This window comes from Danio aesculapii, chromosome 12 (assembly GCF_903798145.1).
Source record: "Danio aesculapii chromosome 12, fDanAes4.1, whole genome shotgun sequence".
NCBI lineage: Eukaryota > Metazoa > Chordata > Actinopteri > Cypriniformes > Danionidae > Danio > Danio aesculapii.
In genome coordinates, this window is record NC_079446.1 from 37,327,096 (window position 1) to 37,349,835 (window position 22,740).

Here is a 22,740-nt window from a genome sequence, read left to right on the forward strand (position 1 = left end):
GAACCAAACGGAGGAACTCATGATATGTGGAAGGAAAAAAAATATGCCTTATCATAAATCTCTGCAATAGAGCCACACACACAAAACACTAATTAAGGCCTACTGTATTTAATTACACTGACTGTTGCACAAGAGCCTCCATTTCCCACAGAAGTGCAAGTACAGCACTGGAAACAGAAAACAACCAAAGGAGTAGTTCATGGAAAAATGCAAATGTTGTTGTGTACTCACCTTCATCTTGTATTTTTTTATCACAATTTCAAACTGAGAGAAAAATCTGTACATAAAGTTCAATAGGAATTGCATAGCCTACTAGTCAAAAAGTTTGAGGTCAGTGTTTCTTTTATTTGTATTTTTTTTAAACAAAGTTTTATTTAGTAAGCAAACACTAAACTATTCATTCATTCACTTTCCTTTGGCTTAGTCACTTTATTCATCAAGGGTTACCACAGCGGAATGAACCGCCAACTTATCCAGTATATGTTTTACACTGCGGATGCCCTTCCAGTTGCAACCCAGTACTGGCAAACACACTCTCATTCATGCACTCATACACTATGACCAATTAAGTTAAAGTCTTTGGATTGTGGATGAAACCAGAGCACCCTGAGGAAACCCACGCAAACATGGGGAGAACATGCAAACTCCACACAGAAATACCAACTGAACCAGCCAGGACTCGTACCAGTGACCTTCTTGCTGTGAGGCGACAGTTCTAACCACTGAGCCAGCATCCTCCGGGTGCTCCGGTTTCCCTCACAGTCCAAAGACATGCGCTAGGTGAATTGAAAAAGCTAAATTGGCCATAGTTTATGTGTGTGAATGCAAGTGTGTATGGGTGTTTCCCAGTGCTGGGTAGCGGCTGGAAGGGCTACCACTTCGTAAAACATATGCTGGATAAGTTGGCAGTTCATTCTGCTGTGGCAACTCCTGATTAATGAAGGGATTAAGCTGAAAAGAAAATGAATGAATGACTAATGTTTTATAATATTACTATTCTTTACTGTATTATGTTTAATCATGCAGCCTTGGTAAGTATAGTAAGCATATTATTAGACCCTTTAAGAATTTTTTTAATTGGCTAAAGAAACCAAACCACTGTTATACAATACCGTGCCTAATTGACCTGAATTGCCTAGTTAACCTAGTTACGTCTTTAGGAGTTACAATTTAAGAATAATACTGCTGTTTTGCTAAATATTTATTAAAAATAAGTTATCAAAACTATATGGTTTAATAAAAAATTTTCTCCGGTTAACATCACTTAGGAAAATGTAAAATAATTAAAATTTGAACTATATATATATATATATATATATATATATATATATATATATATATATATATATATATATATATATATATATATATATATATATATATATATATATATATATATATATATATATATGAACTATATAAACTATAATTTTTTTTTTCACATTGTCATTATGGGGTATTGTGTGTAGAATTTTGAGGAAATAAATGAATTTAATCCATTTTGGAATAAGGCTGCAACATAAAAAATGTGGAAAAAGTTAAGCGCTATGAATACTTTCCGGATGCATTGTATAATGTAAAGGTCACTTGTTATAAAAAAAATGAGTCTTCCAATTTATCTTTGACATCTTATTTAAAAAGGGAATTCATCACCACAGGAAATAAAAAAATAATACTGACGTAATTAACCTTACATAAAAAATAGCCCTCTTGCAGTCCTTATTTTGATAGCCATGTAAACGCTCATATTCAAAAGCAGTATTTAGCTTTGAGCTCATGTCTAGCCGGTTTCCTCTATTACTTTTTCCAGTCTCCCTTCCTTTTTTTCCCAGTGTGTTAGTGTTTTCTAACATCTGCGAACACATTGTCTTGGCTGCACATCCCTGTCATTGGTTAGATCTCTGATGAACAGATGTGTATTTGAGTATTCATTGCACTCCACACAAATGCATGTGCAAGGGTGTGTGTACCTCTGCTTAGCCAATTCTCTTTCTCTCTGGCACTGTTCATCTTTTTCTTTCTCCAGCTGTTGCCGTAACTCCTCGGTCTGTCTGACGTAGCGTTGAGCGGCCCTCTCGTCCGCCTGGAGGAGCTCTGCCTCATGGAGAACTCTCAGCTTCTTCAGCTCCTGCTTGTGTTTGGAGATCAGCTTCTGAATTTCGGGTTCTAGACCTGAGTGCACACACAAAGAGATAGTTATTATACAAAACTAGTATGATTGTGTGTAAAATAGCATTAGCATAAATCAGAAAAACTCCAGTGGAATTCAAAGAATGAAATTAATCAAATATCCCACTGTTTACTCATCAAGTATCTTAATTATAATGAGACTTGAAAGACTGCAGAAAAAAAACTCTCAATATTTTTCAGTTAAAACATTCATTCATTTTCCTTCAGCTTAGTCTCTATTTCAGAGATCGCCACAGCGGAATGAAACGCCAACTACTCCAGCATTTGCTTTACGCAGCGGATGCCCTTCCATTTAAAACATTTTCATCCAAATTAATTTTTAACTTTCTATTGCCCTCAATTATAAGTCACTATGGATAAAAACTGCTAAGTGAATAAATGTAAATAAATTCAAATGATAAAACCCAAACTGCGCTTAACCAAAATAGTTCATTTACTAGAAAATTGAATTGAAACCTGTTGCCCTAAACCATCTAATTTCACAAGGTCAAAGTAGAGTCTTAGTTGATTTGATATATAATTTAACACCCTTCACTTTTCTTTTTCAAAACTTATTTGAGTTTCTTTCTTCTGTTGAACACAAAAGGTGTTTTGAAAAATGCTAGTTGCTTGGATTCGATGACTTCCCTTCTAATTTTTTATCCTATTATGGAAGTTGATGGGTTGCAACAACATGCATTCTTCAAAAAATCTTCTTTTGTGATAAGCAACAAGTTTCCACACAATTGTCTAGCAAAGTCAACTATTAAGTTAAGAGTTGTCAACTATACCTTAAGTTAAGAGTGTAGACTCTACACTGTAGAGGCTTTTAAACTGGTTAGGTTAGGTTACTTTATTTATACCCGAAGGTAGATTTGGATTGCAGTCAAGAGTCCTCATTTCATAACAGTGCCACACAAAAACGCATATAGTAACAACAAATGGAGATAAAGATATAAAACAGCCGTACTCCAAAATGGATTCAATTCATGTATTTCCTCAAAATTCTATACACAATACCCCATAATGACAATGTGAAAAAAGATTTTTTGAAATGGTTGCAAATTTATTACAAATAAAAAAGCTGAAAAATCACATGTACATTAGTATTCACAGCCTTTGCTCAATACTTTGTTGATGCACCTTTGGCAGTAATTACAGCCTCAAGTCTTTTTGAATATGATGCCACAAGCTTGGCACACCGGTCTTTGGGAATTTTTGCCCATTTGCAGTACCTCTCAAGCTCTATCAGGTTGGATCAGAAGCGACGCTTAGCCATTTTCAGATCTCTACTGAGATGTTCAATAGGATTTAAACTGGGCTCTGGCTGGGCTACTCAAGGACATTCACTGCGTTGTTGTGAAGCCACTCCATTGATATTTTGGCAGTGTGCTTTGGGTTATTGTTCTGCTGGAAGATGAGCCGTCGCCCCAGTCTGATGTCAACAGCTCTCTGAAGCAGGTTTTCATTCAGGATGTCTCTGTACATTGCTGCATTAATCTTTCCCTCTATCCTGACTAGTCGTCTAGTTCCTGCTGCTGAAAAACATCCCCACAGCATGATGCTGCCACCACCATGCTTCACTGCAGAGATGGTATTAGCCTGGTGATGAGCTGTGCCTGGTTTTCTCCAAACGTAACGCCTGGCATTCACTCCAAAGAGTTCAATTTCAGTCTCATCAGACCAGAGAATATTGTTTCTTATGGTCTGTGAGTCCTTCAGAAGCCTTTTGGCAAATTCCAGGCGGGGAGTGGCTTCCGTCTGGCCACTCTACCATACAGGCCTGATTGGTGGATTGCTGCCCAGATGGTTGTCCTTCTGTAAGGTTCTCCTCTCTCCACAGAAGAATGCTGGAGCTCAGACTGAGTGACCATTGAGTTATTGACCACCACCTTGACTAAGGTCCTTCTCCCCCGATCACTCAGCTTAGACGGCCGGGCAGCTCTAGGAAGAGTCCTGGTGGTTCCAAACATCTTCCACTTACGGATGATGGAGGCTGCTGTGCTCATTGGAACTTTCAGAGCCGCAGAAATTTTTCTGTAACCTTCCCCAGCCTTGTGCCTCGAGACAATTCTGTCTCTGAGGTCTACAGACAATTCCTTTGTCCTCATGCTTGGTTTGTGCTTTGACATGCACTATCAACCAAGGGACCTTTATAGACAGATGTAGCCTTTTCAAATCATGTCCAATCAACTGAATTTACCACAGGTGAACTCCAATTAAGCTGCTGAAACAACTCAATAATGATCAGTGGAAACAGCTCAATTTAGAGCTTCACGGCAAAGGCTGTGAATACTTATGTACATGTGATTTTTCAGCCTTTTTATTTTTAATAAATTTACAACAATTTCAAAAAATCTTTCTTCACATTGTCATTATGGGGTATTGTGTGTAGAATTTTGAGGAAATAAATTAATTTAATCCATTTTGGAATAAGGCTGCAACATAAAAAAATGTGGAAAAAGTGAAGTGCTATGAATAATTTCTGGATGCACGGTACTTCTGCTTTAGTCTATGCTGTATTTAAATGTCTTATGGCTGCTGGTATGAAACTATTTTTGCATCGGTTAGTTCTACAGCTTGATACTAGAAACTTGTGACGAGAAGGTAAGAGCTGAAACTCTCCTTCTGAGAGTGTAAAAGATGAGCAGTGTCACTTAAAATTGAATTTGTAATTGTCTTTAGCTGAAAGGTGTACACAGCCTCCAGATTGGCTAATGACACCCCAGTCAGCTGGTGGTCTCAATTGTAATTGGTGATTCATTTTTAAAAAATTACCTAAAAGTATATACCAACGCTTACATTTGGTAAATATTTAATAAAACACTCATGACTTAAGTGATATGCAGTTTTATCAGCTTGGATATACTCCTTTCATTACAGAAAACCACCAAAAGCCTATTCTGTCTGACTATTCAGGTATCACTATTTAACAATGGCACTAAAAAAATGTGAAAAAAAAAACATTACAGGTGTGCCATCTACTTATTAGGCATTTTATTCTTGTCTTCAGGGCATAGAGAAATCATGAACGTGTCTGATTTTGGAAACAGGTTAACGAAACAGACAAGCTATGTTGAAATGGATATTGTTGAAGGGAGTGGTTATCAAGATCCAAACTGAGAGAGATGAAGCGCTGGTGCAGATTGACATCTGTTGTTGAACTCTGCTGACCTTTTACAGTGATCTCCTTGATCTTTTTGGTCTTCTCGTTGATCCATTTTTCCCGTCGGACCTTTTCTGTAGCACTCATTAACTCTTTTAGCTTCTTAATCTCCTATATGGAGAAACAGAGAGATGAAAGGAGAGTTAAAGAGAAAGAAAAAGCACCAACTAGGACACCTTTGGATTACTGTAAAGGAAATATTACATTCAAAGGGAAATTCTGCTGTCATTTACTGAGAACCGATTAATGATAATAACTTGACTGCTTTGTCACTTTAAAGAAACAGCAGGTTTTGGATCAAAATGAGGATGAATAACTGACACCAAATATTAATTTATTGGATGAGAAGTAAAATGAAAACCGATTTAAAACAGATTTTAAACCGATTTTAAACTGATTTACTGCTCCAGCTATACACTACCTGACAATCTAAGTTTTAGGAACAACAAATAATAACTTGACTTCTAGTTGATCATTTGGTGTCAGAATGGGCTTATATGAAAGTCAAAGGCCTCTAGATTACACTTATTTTACCAAAATAAAAAATGATCAAGCCTTGATTTTTAATAATTTAATTAGGACAGTAAGGTCTGACTTTGATTAGACAAAAGTCTTGTCCCTTAACAGAAATAATTTCCAGTATAAAATATAAAGTATTGGTGCAGTGGAAAAATTATTTATATTGTGTATGACTACCATGAGCTTGGAGGACTGCATCCATACATCTCTACAATGACTCAAATATCTTATTATAAAGTCATCTGGAATGGCAAAGAAAGCGTTCTTGCAGCACTCCCAGAGTCCATCAAGATTGTTTGGATTCATCTTCAATGCCTCCTCCTCTATCTTACCCCAGACGTGCTCAATAATGTTCATTTCTGGCGACTGGGCTGGCCAATCCTAAAGCACCTTGACCTTCTTTGCTTTCAGGATCTTTGATGTGGAGGCTGAAGTATGAGAAGGAGTGCTATTCTGCTGAAGAATTTGCCCTCTCCTGTGGTTTGTAATGTAATGGGCAGCACAAACGTTTTGATACCTCAGGCTGTTGATGTTGCCATCCACTCTGCAGATCTCTCACATGCCCCATACTGAATGTAACCCCAAACCATGAATTTTCCTTCACCAGCCTTGACAGATTTCAGTGAGAATCTTGGGTCCATGGGTCTTCTGCAGTATTTGTGATGATTGAAATGCAGTTCAACAGATGATTCATCGGAAAATCTACCCTCTGCCACTTTTATAAATGATCAACAAGAAGCTATTATTTGTTGCTTTTTCAACTGGGATCAACGATAAGACTTTTGTCAGGTAGTGTATAAACAAACTAAACAACTGCACATGTACTGAATGGCTTTATGCATCAACCACTGGTTGGTTGGATAAACAATGATAATACACATCAGTTTAGCGAGCTTTTTTGTGTGGTTTTCTCTGATTAATATTATAGACAGCTACTTCTTGAAAGCACTTTGTTTATTCATAATGAAAACATGAGACAAGCACAAGATTTAGCATTTCTTTAGGTCACACTTTATTTTTGATGGTATGTTTGTTGAATTTAAGTTACATTGCATCTACATGCCAACTAATTCTCATTAGATTATAAATAGACTGTTAGGTTGGGGTTAGGGTTAGTGTAAGGTGAAATGTACCTGCAACATTTCTTATAGTCAGTTAAATGTCTGTTGAAGGAGCAGTATCAACAAATATTAAGCAGACAGTCTACTAATACTCAAAAGGACCATCAAAATAAAGTATTACCTTTCTTTAATGCTTAATGCTTTAATTCTTAAAACTAAATCTAAAAGCTGACTTAAAAGAACATTCTGCTTTCTTCAGGGTGAAGAGCATGCAAAGTTAACGCTCCAAGCAAGACTGACTGCAAGTCTGTTGCGTCAGAGAGGAACAAAAGAATGGCAATGACAAGACAAAAAATGTGAGGGGTTGAGGGGTTAGATAGAAAAACAAAAGTTACCTCACACATGGGACCCAGAATTTGCCACACCTACAGGCAGACAGAAGGACAGATAAAGAGAGAAACGCACAACAAACGCAGAAAGAGAAACACAGTTAGCAGTGGCAAAAGCAACACAGTGAGCGAACATGCTCTTGAAGGTGCACAAATGTTAATAACAAGAATACTAAAGATCGTGTGCAGAGTTAATGACAGCAGAAGATAGAACCACAAAATCACAGCGAAACCAAGAAATTTAGCGAAAACAAGAAACCAGCATGCCCCCTTGTGGCGTTGTGAAGTTGATGCAAAACTGCTCATCCGCTCCGTCTGATAGTTTTACTGCACTAATATATAAAACATGGATTTAAGCTCACCAACTCGTGTTGCTCCTGCATCTGGGCGATCTTCTTAGTGTATTTCTGATCCACTTGCTTGAGTTCACCCACTACTTCTTCACAGCGTTCACTCAAGGCCTTTTTATCATCAATCAGCTGAAAGACAGAGAGGGACATTAACGAGAGCAAAACATTTACATTACATTTGGCAGACACTTTTACACCCGTAAAATTACACCCATGAACAAACACCCGGAGCAGTGGGTTGAGTTTGGGGCTCGATGCCTTGCTCAAGGGAATGACCTCAGCCGTGGTATTGAAGTAGATATTTTATTCACTCTAAAAATAATTGCTGCTGGTGCTGTGTAATACTGCACTTCTCAATTCTGTTCCTCAAGGCCCCCCAATAAGCATATTTTGTATGTTTCTCTCATATCGCTACAATAGTTTGTTCCATTTAGTGCCCTACCAAGTGGACATCACAGGATATTCTGCAATGATTCCAGTTGAAAGCATGTTCTACGTACCTTCACACTACTGTATTATTTGAAAATGCTGCAAAGAAGTTGTGTAGCACAAATTATTATTAGTTTTTAGAGAGGTGAAGAGCAGTGAACACTATGTAGGGAACATGTCGAGTTGGAGCTCTTTTCTTATAAGCTGGTTATCTAAATCAGGAGTGTTAACGGACCAGCATTGAGAACGGCTGGTTTTATATTACCATTTTTAAAAATATGCTCGAAAAGCTATTGTCTTTCTTTCCTCCTTTATTTATTTATTTTTTCACAAAGGCATTATGTTTAATTAATCTCTTGCTTCCAGATCATTTTTACTGTAATGCGACCAAATACATCTGTTTTTAATTCTCATCAATATTTGACTGTAGTTTAGTCATCAAAACTAATGTCAAGACATATTTTACAACAATCTGTTCAGCAACTTTCAGACAAAGCTTTGTCAACTGAACAGACGCTGTATCAAGATTAATACCCGGTCTTTAAATGTCTGGTGTCTCTATGCAGGTGTGATGTGTTGAGATTAATACCTGGTCTATAAATGTCAGGTGTCTCTGTATTGTAGCTTCATACTGCTCTTTCTGTAGCTGAAACGTATGATTAAGCTCTTTCTCTGTCTCCTTCACATGTCGGATCGTCAGCTCCCTCTGCTGGGCCTAAAGACACACATTTACCTTCACATTAGTCTCTGACAGCAGCTTTCCACATCTAAACATCAAATGAAGTTGAAGGTATAGACTAGGGCTGGGCAATATAACCTAAAATCAAAACCTTGATAAATTGAACACTACCTCGATTTTAATTATTGGACAATTATTTTATTTTCAATTTAATTTTTATTAACTTTATCCTTTCTCATAGTTCATTGGAAGTTTGTACTGTAAATATACATCCTTTACTAATAAAAACATTAGACTGAGAACATTGATACATAAGTATGCTCATTTCTAATCTTACTGATACTAAAATAATTGAAGGAAACCAACTATTTATGATTATTTGATTACTTCAAACTGAAATCAAAGAACACATTGCTTGAAGTTAAAAAATCTTGAATGAAGAAAACATTGCAGTTTAAACATAACAAAAATCAAGTTTCTTTAAAAACAGAACATAACTTATATAACTAATATATATAGTCGTTCACTTGTGTTTTTTTACTCTCATTTTCACTGAAAAAACCTATATACATACAGTACTGCCTAAATCCTTATATTTTTGATAACATTTTTTTTTTTATCAAAAACTGAAAATAAGCAGAATCTCTTGCAAGCAAAAAGACTATTTTAATGGTCATGTGAAAAGTAGAAAATAACTTGAATCTTTTGTAAATGAATATCATTTTAAACAGTGCAATGTGAAAATTACAAAATACTAACCTGCATCTCCTGTTAATGTTTTAAATGTGTGTGCGCTTCTCTTTAAGACACTTCTATACCTTCACATATGAAAAGTGGAAATCATAAAAACTAAGATTTTAACAAAACATTCATTTTCTTTTCGGCTCAGTCCCTTTATTAATCTGGGGTCGCCACAGCGGAATGAACTGCCAACTTATCCAGCACATGTTTTATGCAGTGGATGCCCTTCCAGCTGCAACCCATCTCTAGGAAACATCCATACACACTCATACTCTACGGACAATTTAGACTACCCAATTCACCTGTACCGCATGTCTTTGGACTGTGGGGGAAACCGGAGCACCCCTGCGAACGCAGGGAGAACATGTAAACTCCACACAGAAACGCCAATTGACCCAGCCGAGGCTTGAACCAGCGACTTTCTTGCTGTGAGGCGACAGCACTACCTATTGCGCCACTGCGTCGCCTTAACAAAACATCACTAAGTTAAATATGTTCTATTTTTATTTTTTGTTTTTTTATTATAGAACAGAGTCATGCCGGTGGTTTATGGGTATGCTGTGGGAACCCCTTATAAATAAAGTAATAAGCCACAAGAAAGTGACATTAAAAGGTCATATTAAAATAAAAATATATAAATAATTAATTTTTTTGCATTCGCTTGAACTGATTTGCTGAAGCAAAAATGCGAATGGTACATGAGCACTGGCTTTTGAACTATCGTTGTTCCAGCCAATACAAAATAAACTGGCACCAAAGAATAAGATTTACGTGCAGCAAATCAATTTTCTGATGTATGAGAGACTCACTTTTTTTTTTTGTATATGTGAAAGTGTGGCTTTATGGCAGGCCAGATAGCTGCGAATATGAACAATGTGCTCACTGCCCTGTCAGTAAAACTCTCAAGTGCTCAGTTGGTTCACATGCAGTAGTATGTTTTTAAGATTTTTTTAAGATTAAAAAAGCTAAACAACCATTTGGGGAAAATACTATGGTTAAATTTTACAGTCTAAATGTTTTTCCATTAATCGTCCAGCCCTAGTATCGACTATGTTTGTTTGTTTTACCAGTGCAGTCTGTAGCATATTGACGGTGCGTTTTTTCTCATCCAGCTCCAGTCTGAGTCTCATCATAGAGCCGGTGACCTCAGCAGCTGTGGCCGAGGCTTGTTCAACAACTGCTAGATCTTCCTCTGACAACACCACCTACACATGCATAAGCAAAAAATTAATCAATGAAATAAAACATACAACTCATCTACTCATCTCAGATGTGTTTACCTCTCTATGTGATCCAGAGGTGACTGAGCGTGGTCTCTCCTGCTCCGATTTCTCCATCTCATCCAGAAAACTCATAATGCTCTGCAGTTTGGCTTCTGAGAGCAGAGCGCCCCCATCTGGAAGAGCTGGAGTTTGACTCAGCTGTCTGTGACGCTCCACATTATCAGTCGTCAGGGAGTTGGAATCTCCATCCTGGAAAAAAAATTTAATAGACCCTTTTTACGAGACTGTTATGATGCATTTAATGGTCATCAACATCTTTCATCCTTGAAAGTTTGTAATAATTAAGTTTTTTTTTAAAAACATATGAACATTTATATGTAGTCATGTATGTATTATATAATCTTTGCATTCAATAACAAAAAACAAATTACTGCTCGTGCAAGGCGTTTGTAATGCAAAGTGTATAGGCATGAAAGTCAATTTGATGTTGTTCTCTCTTCAGGTTGCTGTTATCAGTCTCACACATTTTCCTTCATTTTTCTGAAAGTCTTGATAACACCATTGTGGAGTTTTTCTGTTATTATTTCAGCAAATAGGATTGTAAAAAAATGATTTGTTGTACTCTCCCATTCACTGCACTCTAAGTTTCCCCAACTATGGGGACTTCCGCTACTGAGAAACCCAGAAATGTGAAAAGGGTCCATAGTATTTAACAATGTTTTTTATTTTTGACCCAATAGCTGGTCATTTTAAGGGCTTAATGAGCCCATAAAGTGTCTTAAAATGCACAGACAGGGCAGGACATATCAAGTAGCCCTCCTCTTTTTTTAAATATGGCCAATAGCATTTTATATAACAACTCTGCCAGTCAGAGGTGTTATTTATACTGTCAAATATTTACACTGCCTGAATTGTTTATTGTTTATATGATATATAGTGACATTTACTATATAGAAAACTGTAACTGTGTAAATCAGACTTCATTTTTAATTGTTGTAATTTAACTATGTTGCCTGTGTGCAATGCATATAAGTGAAAGTGTAAGTGAGATCACTAGCTTATAGATAACCTTAAGACATATTTATTCTGTACTATTTATTCATTCATTTTCCTTCAGCTTAGTCCCTTATTATTCAGGAGAATGAACCGCCAACTATTCAAGCATATGTTTTACAGAGCGGAAGTGCTTCAAACCCATCACTAGGAAAAACCCATACACTCTTGCATTCACACACGCACTCATACACTAGGACCAATTTTGTCTACCCAATTTAGTTATAGATAATGTCTTTGGACTGTGGGGGAAATTGGAGCACCTAGAGGAAACCCAGGAGAGAACATGCAAACTCCACACAGCTAGGACTCAAACAAGTGACCTTCTTGCTTCGAGGTCACAGTGCCCCCTATTCTGTACTAATACCCAGTATATATATATTTTTTTTATATATAAAAATTTTGATTTCAGGGGGACTTTAAGAAACTTCTTTCATAATCATTCAAATGAAACCTTAGCAACCTCAAACTTTAGAACAACAGTGAATAGTGAATACAGAATGAGAGTTTTGAAAGATGAATGTGAACACAGAATTGCACCTACAAAGAGATGTTGACTTACCTCGTCAATCCAGGAATATTTGTCCTTCCTGTAGCTCTTAGGCTCTGACAGTCTCTCTGGCTCCTCTTCTAAGAGCTTCAGAGTGTCCAACAAGTCATTGAGAGTGGTTTTTGACTGCGCTCTGCTCGATGACGCCCCCTGTCGCTGATCCTCCATGCTCACAGACCTCTGGAGGATCTCCTGAGGTAATGAAGTGATGTGATAAGTAAAAGATTTTTTTTTCTTTTCAGATTTTTGGTTGTGAGAATTTACCTGAGAACACTGAGATACTCTGCAAGCAGAACCAGCAGGCGAAGCAGCCCTCAGATTCGTCACATCATCCAGATCAGACACCACATTGACATTAGAATCTAAAGAATAAACCATGTGAATACTTAAAAGAGATTTATAGATGTCTTCAAATTACTGACAAAAACCAAACAAATCAGAGAATTAACTGCAGGAAATAATGTTTGATGAGAGACCTAGAGTAGTGCGCACCTGTATTTTTAGCCTTGATATCTGTAGGAGAAGTGGGTGAACTTTTGGTGAGTTTTTTACGCCCTACTTTCCCAGGATGCCGTAGTGCCTCTGTTTCCTGCTCTGCGATTTGCTGTACCTCTGCTGCTCGTTGAGCTCTTTTATGCTGCAACTCCTGTTTTAAATGCAAAAATGATGTAGTCATTAGAAAAACGCTAACTATAAAAGTAAAGCAAAGTACACCACTGTTTAAATGCCAGGGGTTAGTAGGATTAAAAACATGTTTTTTATTGCTCTGGAAAGTTGATATTTATTTGATCAAAAACAACCTTTAAAAGTAATACAAATGAGTAGCTTTAATAATGCAATTTGAAATATCTGTTTTGTAGTTACAAGCACTTTAGAATGTAATTTATTCATGCGATGGCAAAGTAGAATTTTCAACTTTTACTCCAGTCATTGTAATGAAAAACATTTGTAACTAGAGAAAATCAGATTCTAACTAAAAAAGAAAGTACACAAATATTATAAAATATGGCAACCTTTCATGGATTATTTTAAAAACATATATTCTGCAAGAAATAGTTAGATAGTTAGTTACTTAATGTATTTGTCCCCGTAGAGAAATTTCATTTGCAGCATACATTCACAGAGACTTCTGACATTTCACATTTGGCATATACAGTTGAAGTCAGAATTATTATTTGAATTTCTTTTTCTTTTTTAAATATTTCCCAAATTATGTTTAACAGAGCAAATAAATTTTCACAGTATGTCTGATAATATTTTTTCTTCTGGAGAAAGTCTTATTTGTTTTATTGCGGCCAGAATAAAAGTAATTTTTAATTTTTTATGAACCATTTCCAGCTTCTCCGGCACCTAGACTGCAGCTCTGCACAAGACGTTTGGCCATTGTAGAAATGGTCGTGCCCAACTGAGCCTGGTTTCTATCGAGGTTTTTAATTCTTCACTTTCACCAATTGGTGAAGTTTTTCCTCGCCGCTGTCGCCACTGGTTTGCATGGTTCGGGATCTGTAGTGCTGCGCATCGATGGATTTGATCTTCAGTGTTTGGACTCTCAGTAGTGATTATTAAACCACACTGAACTGAGCTAAACTGAACTTTATCACTGAAAACAGAACTGACACTGTTTCAATTTACTATGATCTTCTATGTGAAGCTGCTTTGACTGTCTACAGAAAAAAACATCATTATACAATAACTTGCCTAATTACCCTTACTTGCCAAGTTAACCTAATTAACCTAGTTAAGTCCTTAAATATCACTTTAAGCTGTATAGAAGTGTCTTGAAAAATATCTGGAAAATTTTTATTTACTTTCATCATGGCAAAGATAAAATAAATCAGTTATTAGAAATGAGTTATTAAAACTATTATGTTTAGAAATGTGTTGAAAAAAATATATACATATACATAGTTATATATATCTACACAGTATATTTACACAGTTATATATATCTACTAACCATCAACTAAAAGAAGAGAAATTTAAAAACTTATTTGCTTGGGGAATAAATAATATTTTTTTCCTATTTCTTACACACCTGGCAACAAAATATTGATGACCTGATGGTAACAATTGGAAGGTGTTTGATAAAGGATGTCTCTCATCATTGACAATCATGATAGCCTTATTTAGTACTGTTGTTATCACCTTCCCCAGTGACCTCTTCTGGGCCTCAGAAGCATTTCCATACCAACAGATTAGACAAAATGTTGCAATACTTTCAATCCAAGCACTATAAAACATGATCAACAATGTGTTGTCAACATTAAAAGAGTGTAGTTTTTTCATTCTCTGCTGAAGCTTTTTCCTTACACAATCCCACTTAATTTTATTGTCCAACATCACACCCAAATATTTATAATTTGTTACTCAATGGATTTGCTCCCCATAAATTAATGTGGGATGAGTTAAATTGAAAAAGATTAGACTAATTTAGATTAAAATAGAAGGTCAGTATTTTGTTTTTTATTTTTTATTTATTTGTTATTATTTTTTGTTTTGTTGTAATTTTATTATTATTTGCTTCCTTTTTGTATTTTTTATAATAAATTTTTCTTTTATTTATTTATTTTTATTATTGTATTAATCTATTTTCACTATACTTCTGTATGTATTGTTTGTATATTGCATGTTTTATTGTCAATTGGGTGAATGCTGGTTGGATCAAATTTGTAAGTTGTTGTATTTGAATGTCTAAAAACAATAAAAAAAAAAAAGAGTAAAAAAAAAAAGATTCGAACCAATGACCTTCTTGCTGTGAGGTGACTACTGATAATTACAAGAGTTCATTTTTATGGATACAGTCTCATTTGACCAATAGAATATTAAAAACATCAGCGTTTATTTCAAATATAAATTTTAGAAGTTTTGCCAATGTTCCCTGCTAAACCAACCAAATATTTAACCATAACGTACCTGTATGGCAGTGAGTCGAGCCAGACGTGCTTTCTCTTCTCTGATACGTTTTCGATCATCTTCTTTCTTTTTCAGTGACTCTGTGGTTTTTGTCTCTTCTGCTCTCTGCTCTCTCTCCTAGAGAAAACAACACCACAACACCCATAAGAAGGGAGTGATAATCCACATATCAAGTTTAACCATTTATATGAACAAAATTCCCTCCAACTACATCATGTAGAATTATCATCTTTCTACATTGATAATATTAATTTTCCTTCAGCTTAGTCCCTTTATTCATCCGGGGTCGCCACAGCAGAATTAACCGCCAACTTATCCAGTATATGTTTTACAAAGTGGATGCCCTTCCAGCTGCAACCCATCACTAAGAAACATCTATACACACTCATTCACACTCAAACACTACGGCCAATTTAGTTTATTCAGTTCACCTATAGCACATGTCTTTGGTCTAAGAGAAAAACCCACATGCACATGGGGAGAACATGCAAACTCCACACAGAAATGCCAACTGACCCAGCCAGGACTTGAACCAGTGACTTTCCTGCTGTGAGGCGACAGTGCTAACCACTGAGCCACCGTATCACTCCCATTGATATGTTGAAAATAAATATTAATTTAAAGCAAGTTAAACATAAATTACCTTCTTCTTAGATGCAAGGAGCTGTTTGATTGTATTCTCATTAGCTCTCTTACTGCTGACATGTCGACGATACCAACGCTGGATGATAATAGCAGCATGGTTCACTTGCTGAATATACCTGTAATTTGTTAAATCATGCACAAATTCCATTATAAACAGTCTGAATTGTCCTCTCAGACGTAAACAACAGTGCTCTGGACAACACAGCTAACCTTTCGGCCTCCTCCTCGGTGACCTCTCGTCTGCGTGGCTGACCTGGGCTTCGAGGGCTGCGAGGAGCGTTGTTGTTGGAGCTTGATGATGCAGAGGAGAAGTTCTTCTGAGACTTAGTGAGAGAACCGCTCACATCCAGCGTCACATCGTCATTTACAGTGGCTTTGATTAGGTTACTAAAACAGAAAGAGGGCAAATACTGTAAATGTGTAAGCCTAGACAGCACTGTGCAGTATAATTGAGCATTACTGTATGGCTTATGTCTAAGAATAGCTCACACAGCTGTGTAATCATTCATCGGCCATGATGAACCTACTTAAAGGAGGGTTTCTGATTGGAGCTCTTGGGAGTGAGGGGTTTCTCTGAGTGGTTGTTATGAAGGATGGTGGTCACTGCGTTACCCACAGCTGCTTTATTACTCCTGAAAAACAACCCACAGACAGTCTACTTTATATACTCAGATACACTTTACTGCATATTATTATTGTATTCATAAATACATATAATGTATGAGTATATCTTATATTGCTATAACATATTTATAATTACAGTTTAATAGATATTAAAATTATTTTTACTTCTGCTTGAGCAAAGCTGATTTTTAAGCAGCCCTAAAGCTGCGGTCACACTGGGCTTTTCCTCCCATAGACTTCCATTCATACGCACGCGAATGCGTCAGACCGGAAACTCAAGGTCATGCGTCAAGTTTCGCATGTCACTGCGGTGTAAAGTTCAAGCTTGGTGAACTCTGACCTGCGAAATCGCATCACTTGACTGCGTGAGACCAATCGAGGATCAAAACATGACCTCTCTGGACAGAAATTTAAAACATGGATCAATTGCTCGCTTTTTTAAATGTCTAATCATCTTGTTTAATCTCGCCGTAGCTTGTTTAATCAGCGCCGTATGACAGAATTTCGCACACACAAACTTCAGTGTGACCGCAGCTTTACTCTAGTCTAAAATGTCACATGACCTTTTAATAGGGGTGTAACGGATGACGGTTGATCTGTGATTACAATCCACGGTTCGGAACACACGTGGCCCACAGATTAATACTTTTTTTCATACTGATAGATTAATCATACATTTGTAACAATCACAGAAAGATCACCTCTCACGTCATTCAAATCAAATGTGTGAAAGCATTTAGGCTTTCCTCTAAAATATAATGATGACTGAAGAAGTTGTGGTAGGTTATTCGGGATGTGGTGGGTTTCATTAAAGGTGTTTTAGTCACTACTTGTTAAACCTGCATTAATGCATTCAGTGTAAGCTGCACGATTAATCCTTAAAAGATCAGGATCTCAACACCCACACAACATTTATAAATGATGGTGTATTGCATGTGTTTATTAATCCTTCGAATCGCTGCATTCAAATCTGAAAACACAAAAATCAAGAAAGAGATTGAGTCTTTAGTAATTTGAGTAAGTTATGAAGTTTCAAACAGTCAAATAACACAGAAAATGAAAGTTTAAGTTGTAGTTGTATTATTTAACCAAAAGGTGGCGACAATCAGCCATCAAAAATATTTTTAATAAAAGTTCAGGTTCTAAGTGCTTTGCAGTACTGTTTCTGAAATAAATGGAAAACAAATTACATTTGTCTCCTCTCCTTTCTGGCTCATCCAAAAATGGTCCAATCTGTGACTAAAAAAACCATAATGTGATCCGAACCATGAGATCTGTGATCCGTTACACCATCACTTCATTTAAAAGATGCTAAACTGGTTCTAGAGAAACTTATACTTAGAATATAAACTATAATACTTGTATATAGACAGACAGACAGACAGACAGGCAGGCAGGCAGGCAGACAGACAGACAGACAGATAGATAAACACACTAGTATAGATAGATAGATAGATAGATAGATAGATAGATAGATAGATAGATAGATAGACAGACAGACAGACAGACAGACAGACAGACAGACAGACAGACAGACAGACAGACAGACAGACAGACAGACAGACAGACAGACAGACAGACAGACAGACAGACAGACAGACAGATAGATAGATAGATAGATAGATAGATAGATAGATAGATAGATAGATAGATAGATAGATAGATAGATAGATAGATAGATAGATAGACAGACGAACAGACAGACAGATAAACACACTAGTACACATTATAACAATCAAAACAGTAGATTTTCTAATATTTATGTGCAAGAAACCAAACCCTAAGTGTAACCCTATAGTGAGAGTAATGTTGTTATAAAAGACCAGTAAATAAAGTTTAACCTACATGTCATTACTTTCATCTTTGATCCATTTGAATCATACTTGTAGAAAACAAAAGTACCAATTACATTTTTTCAAAGTAATTTGGTTGATCTAACTGACCAGCCCAAACTCCACATTTAGGATCAATTTTAGGAATGCAAACATGAGGTTTAAGTTAAGATAAATTCAGTGGAGTGTGCCTGAACGTTTGACTGGTGCTGCAGATTTAAAAGCCATGAAAATCGAATGGAATCCTTCTACTCTTTTCCCCAGGGTATGCTCATGCTTTCACTGACAAGAAGAAAAATGGCCTATTAAGTGAATCTCTTGCCTGTGACACTGGCAACAGGAAAGTTTGAAAGCTATCCACACAATCTAAGCAGCAGGACAAAATGAATTCACACCTGTTGTTGGCAGTGAAGTTGGCAGCCAAAGAGACTCCAGCTTCCCTTTTCTTCAGGCCTGTAGGAGAATCCATACTGCAGGTACTGTGAGAGCTGCTGGGTACAGGGAACACTCTCGGCTGGTCATCCTAAAGGAAAGACATCAGTTTAAAGCAATGCTACAGCAATATTTAGCAGGTTTTAAAGAAATAGATACCCTAAAAATGAAACACTACTCATCATTTACTCACCCAGAAGGGGTTTGAAACATTTAGGATTTTCTTTCATCTGTTAACCACAAAAAAAAAGATATTTTGAAGAATGTTGGAAATCTGCAGCCATTGACATTCGTAGCAAGTCAATGGCTACTAGTTTTCAACATTCTTTAAAATATCTTCTTTTGTGTTCAACAAAAAAAGACACTCAAAGTGGAGGTTGGGTAAATAATAAGAGAATTTTAATTTTTCAGTTATCTATCAAGTTAAGTCAATAATTTTTATGGCAAAACAATCCCATTGGCCAATTTCCCTGACAACCAGTTCCTGCAGCCCTACATATAATTAATAAGTATTTTACAATCTGATGTCCACACTGACTGAAATCTGGCAGGGATGAGACTTTTGAAGGTCGGGAAGTACCAGAATATTCCAGGTGGTTCGATCTTTGGACATCTTGGAGAGGCTGGCAAGTTTTCGCCGTCCATCAGAGCTGCTGTTGAAGAGAGCCAGGAAGTCTTCTGTGTGGCCTTCACTGCAATCAGACACACAGAGAGAAAGACGGGAAGGAAGGAAAGACAGAAAGGTCAGAGTATTGCACACTAAACACACAATGAGGAACATATAAACACAACACAAGGCCAATAATACCTACACTACCAATTTGAAAGTTCCTCTTTTTTTACGTTTTCAGTCTATACTAGGCATGTGCAAGTACTAGGGAAGCTCCAATCAGGATTTTTGCAGCCGATACGAGTACTGATTCTTGTCATGGTAATCGGCTGATACCGAGTACCGATTCTAATGCTTCAAGCTTTAGAATGCATTAAGCAAATTTTCCCTCTAAGGATGTAAGGATGATACTTAAGTGGAGATCTCTCCTTACCTCAGAGAATAAATTAAGGATGTTGCACATAATCTCTTTTTTTACTGTGTTTTTATTAAAGTTTTTATTAAAACTCCAATATAAAGGCAATACCTACAACAAAGACAAAGCCCCTGACAGCCTTTCACAAATCAAGTGAGTATTTTTCGATTAATGCCCAGGTTTGTTGGAAAATGGCTGATTTCAACTTCAAATCTGCAGTTAATTTCTCAAATATATGTCTGTTTCAGTCTCTGTGTCCATTCTGTCAAAGTAGGTTGGCAGGTCTTCATCCAGTTCACTGTAATTATCTTCCTAGCTGTTATTAATAATATAAGTAGTGCAAATAGGTGAGACTTACTGAACTGATCAGGGGGGAAGCCATCAAGCAAAAAAAAAATACTGGGTGCATTGGAATATCGTATCTTAAAACTTTACTAATCTCCCGTTTAACCTCCTGCTAATACACTTGTGTTTTGGGACATTCCCAAAATATGTGAACATAGTCCCCCACTTCTCCACAATCTCTCCAGCACTGTGATAATTGTATCGAACTATCGAATTTGGCGACCACTAATGGTACTCTGAAAAACCTCATCTTCATCTTCCAGTCGAACTCCTTCAATTTTCGACTGCTTATACCCTTATGATGATTTGTGCATATTTGTTCCCACATTTCATCCTCAATTATATCGTTTTAGGGTTGCACTTGCAGCAAAGAGACCATCTCTCATGCGGGTCGCACCAATAGTCTGTATAAACAGGTTGCACCGCATCTGTATCAGAGTATAAACAGGAATCAGAGAGAAATCAATACCTTTTAAGACCTTTTTTAAGACTCTTTCCATTCATTTTAAGACCTCATCGCCACTTTAAGTCTGAACCGGTAACATTGGTGACATTTTAAATATATTCACCAAATACTGATTGTAAGAAACTAAACCTGAACTAAAACATAAGTCATATACTTTATAAAAATATTCATCCAGAAGGTGTCGCATATAGAACTGCAGAAATAATGGTGCTGCCTTGGTTACTGCAGTAAACAAAGCAGTGTGACATCAAATTTAGCAGGATTTTATTGATTTCATAAACTACACAGCATCCCAAAATTTCAAACTTTAGCATTAAACTATAATTATACAGCTGTATAATCAAAAATGATGCAAAATTTAATACCTTGTAACAACATTTAAGACTCTTTAAGGGTCTTAAATTTCACTAAATTGATTTATCAACTTTTAATACTTTTTAAGACCCCGCAGACACCCTGTGTTTATATTTTAGCTGTTGTGACATAAGTGCATCAATCGCTTTTGCCTCCACGCATCATTTACCTCCTCACGTGTTGTGGTAGCTGTAGGTTATGTATAATCTATGAAAGCGCACGTGCATCTTCCTCTGCTTGTAAACTCATAAACAAACATCTGCGATCGGTTCATGAGATCGGCCAGTTTGGGGAGAAAACATCTCACGCTGTAGCGGTGAGAGTTGTGCGTGGCTTTCAGTGCAATGTACACAAAAGATATGAGACGAATATTACACATTAGATATAATTAGAATATTAGATTATTAGATATTAGACTAATTTTTATTAAAATGATTATGTATGTATGAACACATGATAATAACAGTTAATCTGAATACTAACCTAAAGCTTAAATTTACATTAGACGTGATAACCATGAAAACATGATTATTCTTCAGACTATAATCGTACAACCAAAATCTACAACTGCTGTATCTGAATGTAGAAGAAGCCTACTTAAGCAATACACTACTTTTGTTGTGCTTTGAAATACAATATATGAATGTTTGTAAAAAAAAAAAAAAAAGCCTGTTGTACAATGCACTGATGTTATGTAGTTTCAAAATAAAATATATTAACAGTTTAATGTAGAAAAATACAATGTGGGTGTCTTAAGGAGCAAAAATACAGCATATGGGCTCTTACATGCAGTTGTGTCTTCACTCATATTCTAAGTCATATCTCTCCGGCCCATGACAAACTAATTGAATAGCCCTGGCCTAGCCCATACATCTCTTCTTTAGCAACCAGACTATTTAAGCTAAACATATCAGACAGGCATATAAAAAAACTTCCATTTTCAGAAGTGCCAACAGCTGCACTGGGCAGAGACGTAGCAGAGGAATGTTACAGCAGAGGCTCATTTTAAAGGGGCAGATGTCCATAGGCATATGGCAATCGCATCCATCTGCATTTAAATTGTATCAACATTTAACTTGATGTTCACCGCTATGTCTGACCCACCAGCATCTGTGCTTCAGTTTGTATATGTGAGAGTTTTGGGGGTGTATGGGGGTGCCTATAGCGTCAGCTGGTCCAATGAAAGCAATTCAGAAAACCACATTTCTCTAAGTTTCCTCTTTTGAAGCAATTCAGAAGTCACAGAATGACAGTTATTAAGTACCCGAGAGAAGGGGGATGGTATTAGAACTTCCTTCATTTAAAACCCTCTGTGGCATCCCAGGATGCAGTGGGAGGGGAGGGCAGGACTGGCAGCTGCCGGACAAAAGAATTTCAGCACGCACACTTCTCCTTTCACTGCATCCTCATTCGAGCGAAACCTGAGACCCTGGGTCCTCTCTTGACAAAGCTGAACCCAGCCCCCTCTTGCTTGCCCTGTGCTGCAGCCGCCAGGCCACAATAGCTATTGTGTAGGAAAAAGCAAAAATCACTCAACCCCCAGCTGTTGCTGCTTTAAGGCTGTAAACCCCCCAACCTCTACGTCTGGGAGGTGATGAACCAGGCATACCACAGCTTGGGTGAAGTGAGTGCATGCAGGCATGTGTGCTATAGACATGTACGTGCACAAACATGCCATCGTTGCTTTCTAAAAATCATACATGTTGAAGAAGTTATCAGCAAACCCCTCACTCTTGTCCCTTGAGGATAGTCCATTATCAAGGTCTGAATAGGAC

General features: G+C 36.8%; 1 protein-coding gene across 2 annotated transcripts in view; it reads right to left on the reverse strand.

Annotated features, from left to right (window-relative positions):
• The window catches only part of cep131 (centrosomal protein 131), a 44,021-nt gene that overhangs the window by 16,097 nt on the left and 5,184 nt on the right, over positions 1–22,740 (reverse strand). The window contains exons 4-19 of one of the 2 annotated variants that reach the window (XM_056469327.1): positions 19,356–19,467; positions 18,739–18,866; positions 16,415–16,519; positions 16,098–16,274; positions 15,886–16,003; positions 15,243–15,359; positions 12,822–12,975; positions 12,594–12,691; positions 12,342–12,521; positions 10,784–10,975; positions 10,571–10,708; positions 8,673–8,798; positions 7,667–7,783; positions 7,311–7,340; positions 5,344–5,446; positions 1,971–2,172 (exon numbers count right to left, since the gene is read on the reverse strand). In XM_056469327.1, coding sequence (XP_056325302.1) covers positions 1,971–2,172; positions 5,344–5,446; positions 7,311–7,340; positions 7,667–7,783; positions 8,673–8,798; positions 10,571–10,708; positions 10,784–10,975; positions 12,342–12,521; positions 12,594–12,691; positions 12,822–12,975; positions 15,243–15,359; positions 15,886–16,003; positions 16,098–16,274; positions 16,415–16,519; positions 18,739–18,866; positions 19,356–19,467 — 2,097 coding nt within the window. The remainder of the gene's footprint in view (positions 1–1,970; positions 2,173–5,343; positions 5,447–7,310; positions 7,341–7,666; positions 7,784–8,672; positions 8,799–10,570; positions 10,709–10,783; positions 10,976–12,341; positions 12,522–12,593; positions 12,692–12,821; positions 12,976–15,242; positions 15,360–15,885; positions 16,004–16,097; positions 16,275–16,414; positions 16,520–18,738; positions 18,867–19,355; positions 19,468–22,740) is intronic. The other variant, XM_056469328.1, reaches the window with a different exon arrangement.